At 39.6% G+C, this 4,684-nt stretch overlaps 1 protein-coding gene across 1 annotated transcript in view; it reads right to left on the bottom strand.

Moving 5' to 3' along the window:
- Nucleotides 1-3,102: 3,102 nt before the first annotated feature.
- The window catches only part of LOC122075236 (lysine-specific demethylase REF6-like), an 11,168-nt gene continuing 9,586 nt past the window's right edge, over nt 3,103-4,684 (bottom strand). Inside the window, exon 5 of the mRNA XM_042640196.1 lies at nt 3,103-4,219. Within this exon, the coding sequence (XP_042496130.1) occupies nt 3,397-4,219 (823 nt within the window). The 3' untranslated portion in view covers nt 3,103-3,396. The remainder of the gene's footprint in view (nt 4,220-4,684) is intronic.

The following is a 4,684-nucleotide window of genomic DNA, read 5'->3' on the forward strand; positions in this document are numbered from 1 at the left end:
TTTTTTTTTTTTTTTTTGGTGGAAAGTGAGCTCCAACTTTCAACAATATACTTAATGCTGATACTGATGCAGATTTATCACCAAAATGGGCTTGTTTTCTTAGGAATAAGTCTATGGTTGGGTTGTATGCATGTTGGGCCTTTGGTCCAAGGGTTTTTTAATGTAATAGGCTACTTTAATAGTTTAATGAGCCTAAACCATGGTAATAGGTCTAGTAGTGGTTTGGTTCATTAGTTGAACCAGTCATGGGGTCAATAAGTGTTTAGAAGGTACTTTTACTTTTACTTTTACTTTTACTTTTACCTTTTTACTTTTCTAGAAAGGGGGAGGGGAATCAACTCACTTTTGTAAGTAATGGTGGGTGAAGACTTTCCCATACCAACTTTAAGAGGTGATGATTTTTCCACCTTTGGTAGTTGGGGGATGAAGACTTTTCCACCTTTGGTAGGTGGGGGATGAAGATTTTTCCACCTTTGGTAGGTGGGGGATGAAGACTTTTCCACCTTTGGTAGTTGGGGGATGACTTTTCCATTGTAACTTTAAGAGGTGAGGATTTTTCTACTTTTGGTAGTTGGTAGGTGAAGACTTTTCCAACTTTAGTAGTTGGAAGGTGAAGACTTTCCTACCCCAACTTTAATAAGTGAAGACTTTCTACTATTGTTAGTTGGAAAAAAAAAAAACTCAGAATTTGAAATCAAAGTTTGCTTATGCAACTCTCTTCTTGTGTTTGATCAAGAATCTCTTGTGTTTGATCAAGAAATCCCTTGTGTTTGATCAAGGTAGGTTGGTGTTTGATCCAGTCGATCCACCTTGCGGTGTGAAGCCCGGGTGTTATATTATTGTTTATTGTTCCATCTTTTCATCTTTCAACAAGTTTTAGCAATATCCTATTCTCCATATCTAGAATTCCCTATTCTCTGAGAAAAGATCCTACCCTGGTACTGTTTTGAGCTTCCTCAATTTCAGTATTACATCAATTGGTATCAGAGCATGGCAGAGAATGAGTCACAGTGGCCGCCGCCTCCACCTGATCCAATGGCAAAAGTCATTGAGATGCTTCAACAGCTCTCTACTGGACAGAAGATCATAAGTGCGAGGTTGCAATCACTTGAGAATCAAAGTACTACTCCAATACAAGGTAGCAATGTACCATTCGAAAGGGAGGACAGGTATCAACTACAATTTGCTGTGCATCGTCAACATAGGAGAAGTGCTGAAAGGGCACAACAAAGAACCCCTACAGCACCACCTACCTTTGAGGAGCATGTAAGATCTTATTTCAATGGTGATCTTGAAGCACCCCATCGACGTGCTAATGAATCACAGAAGGTCAAGCTTAAATTAAAGGAGTTCAGCGACAAGCATGATTCCCAGGTATTTTTTGATTGGTTGGTTACTTTAGATAACTACTTTGACCGGTTTGAATTATCTGAGTCGCACAAGATGAACCTAGCGCATACTAAGCTAGTTGGGTCAGCCCGCGAGTGGTGGAGAACCAAAGAAAGGGATCTAAAAGATCATGGTAGATCTCCCATTACTTGGGAAGAAATGAAGTACGAGTTGGCGGGCATGTGCCTATCTAAACATGAACGAAGAATGTACTTCCCTCCACCCGAGTCCCCTTTAAAGTCTTCTTTAGATTTCCAAAAACCACCCACTGGTGACAAGAGCATGAAAGAATTAACAGACCACATGGCCGTTCTATTGCAATAATATGCAAAGGAGCAACATGAGAAGACACCTCCCATCAACGAACCAAAGTCAGAAGTTGAGGTTAGTGTGGAAGAAATTCCAACAATTTCTACTGTCAAAGAGGGGATAGACAATGATGATCCCATCATTGAGACTCATGTGGAAGAAATCGACATTGAAGACATTGTTCTTGAAAAGTTGGAGCTTATCCCTCAAGTCTTTGCCAAGGAGATTACCAATGTTGAGGACTCTATGAATTCAACATTCACAACCTATATTGATTCAGAGGATGATCATGTAGAATTCATTATGCCACTATGGTTCTTTGAAGAGAGAACTCCACACATTGAAGACTTTATCCCCAACGTTCCTACACCACTCGAGTTTTGTTTGGGAATGGTTAAAGATGCTACTCACATGTGGTTTCCCCCTCATCACTACAAAATTCGAGGACGAATTTTTTCAAGCTGGGGAGAATTGATGCAGATTTATCACCAAAATGGGCTTGTTTTCTTAGGAATAAGTCTATGGTTGGGTTGTATGCATGTTGGGCCTTTGGTCCAAGGGTTTTTTAATGTAATAGGCTACTTTAATAGTTTAATGAGCCTAAACCATGGTAATAGGTCTAGTAGTGGTTTGGTTCATTAGTTGAACCAGTCATGGGGTCAATAAGTGTTTAGAAGGTACTTTTACTTTTACTTTTACTTTTACTTTTACCTTTTTACTTTTCTAGAAAGGGGGAGGGGAATCAACTCACTTTTGTAAGTAATGGTGGGTGAAGACTTTCCCATACCAACTTTAAGAGGTGATGATTTTTCCACCTTTGGTAGTTGGGGGATGAAGACTTTTCCACCTTTGGTAGGTGGGGGATGAAGATTTTTCCACCTTTGGTAGGTGGGGGATGAAGACTTTTCCACCTTTGGTAGTTGGGGGATGACTTTTCCATTGTAACTTTAAGAGGTGAGGATTTTTCTACTTTTGGTAGTTGGTAGGTGAAGACTTTTCCAACTTTAGTAGTTGGAAGGTGAAGACTTTCCTACCCCAACTTTAATAAGTGAAGACTTTCTACTATTGTTAGTTGGAAAAAAAAAAAACTCAGAATTTGAAATCAAAGTTTGCTTATGCAACTCTCTTCTTGTGTTTGATCAAGAATCTCTTGTGTTTGATCAAGAAATCCCTTGTGTTTGATCAAGGTAGGTTGGTGTTTGATCCAGTCGATCCACCTTGCGGTGTGAAGCCCGGGTGTTATATTATTGTTTATTGTTCCATCTTTTCATCTTTCAACAAGTTTTAGCAATATCCTATTCTCCATATCTAGAATTCCCTATTCTCTGAGAAAAGATCCTACCCTGGTACTGTTTTGAGCTTCCTCAATTTCAGTACTACATCAGATACATTACAAGATTAATTCATAAAACCAATCAATCGGCTACATATTACAAACACCACCATAATACACAGCAAGCATCAACACTACCAAACAGGGGACGGTGAAATACGAATAAAGTCAGACATGGCCCTACAGACCAAATAATCAAGAGAAAAGAAAAGGGAAAGTTTTGAAATATGAACAGATTCCAAAACTCCAAGTCTTCTGCCAGCCATTCAAAAGTTCTTGCAAGCAAAAGAATTTGGATTTATTAAATGGAGCAAATAATAGCCTATCCAATTAATGGCCCAAATTTAAATATTCCAGGCTGATATCTAGTGTACCGTAGGCATAATCACGCCCCAAAATATTGTTAATTTAAAAGTTCCATCACTTGAACAGGAAAATAAGAAAATTTCATCACCAGTAACACATGTTAATATCAAAAGTGAATGCATGCAGCTACCTGAACAGGAATTCAACTCAGATGCATTTGCATTCGAGTTAGGAACAGTACATCTCTCACTTAATCCTCCTGAGCCAACAATCCAATCATTAAGGAAGCTGCAATCGGCTGCCATAAGGTATCGGGCAGCTGCTTCTTTGGGTTGAATAACAGCTACGCATGAAAAGCTCAATATCCCACATGTGACACAAGAAAACAGTCCCTGATCTAACAACCCATCACCTTGAGAATTACTTTTTTCAGTATCAGCATTCGGCATTTCTGAAGTGGAAGTGTGCATATCGATGCTTCCACATGACGAGGAAAATCCATTCTGATCACATAAAGAGGTAGGTTTTTCTTTCACCGAATAGAAACCACTTAAATGCCTCGGCCGTGCCCTCCTGTCTAGCCTAACATCACTGGAAGGTAACGTTTTAGATGCTTCCAATGCTTCCTCGGGACTGCTTAAACCAAGTGACAACCTGGGCCTCATTTGGGATCCAACACGTAAGTTCGAACACACAGAGATGTTTGAAGAATTATGTGGAATAAGTACACACGAAGATCCCTTTCCAAGAAGAACATTTAGAAGGTCATTATTTTCTATCACATTCTGAACAAAAAGCTCTTTGACCATCATTTCTCCTTCACCCCTCTTCTTATCTTTTAGTCTAGAGCTGCGTGGTTCAGTAGCGACACCCATAGGCACCCTGTGGAGAGAAGATACAAACATGTGTAGATAAAGACAACAAAGAGAATGAATTCAACTAAATGTGTAATACCAGTTATATTCAAAATTCGGATGTATGAACAATAACTGGTGTGGATTTCCCTCATTTCCAACAAAACTTAGTGGTTGTAGACTTGTATTACTGAATAGCCACTTCCACAGACATTGCACCCAGTGTAATTCACACGAAAATAAGGGCACTCTTGAGGTGTGAGACATTTCCAGGTGCATCCCCAACACCTCACCTGGATCTCAGGCGCATGAATTCCCCAAGGTGAAGCACCAGGCTGTGCCTTTGTGTGCTTCCAATCAGGTGCAAAGCACAATAAAGGGCTCCTCACTGAAGCTGACATCAAATGCCCTTGTCTGGGTTTTTTGTTCTAATGAAGTCGAAATGTTTTTAAATTAGTAGGGTTTCTTTTTTTTTTTTAGGGGGTTTTTTTTT

Source organism: Macadamia integrifolia, chromosome 4, assembly GCF_013358625.1.
Source record: "Macadamia integrifolia cultivar HAES 741 chromosome 4, SCU_Mint_v3, whole genome shotgun sequence".
Classification (NCBI taxonomy): domain Eukaryota; kingdom Viridiplantae; phylum Streptophyta; class Magnoliopsida; order Proteales; family Proteaceae; genus Macadamia; species Macadamia integrifolia.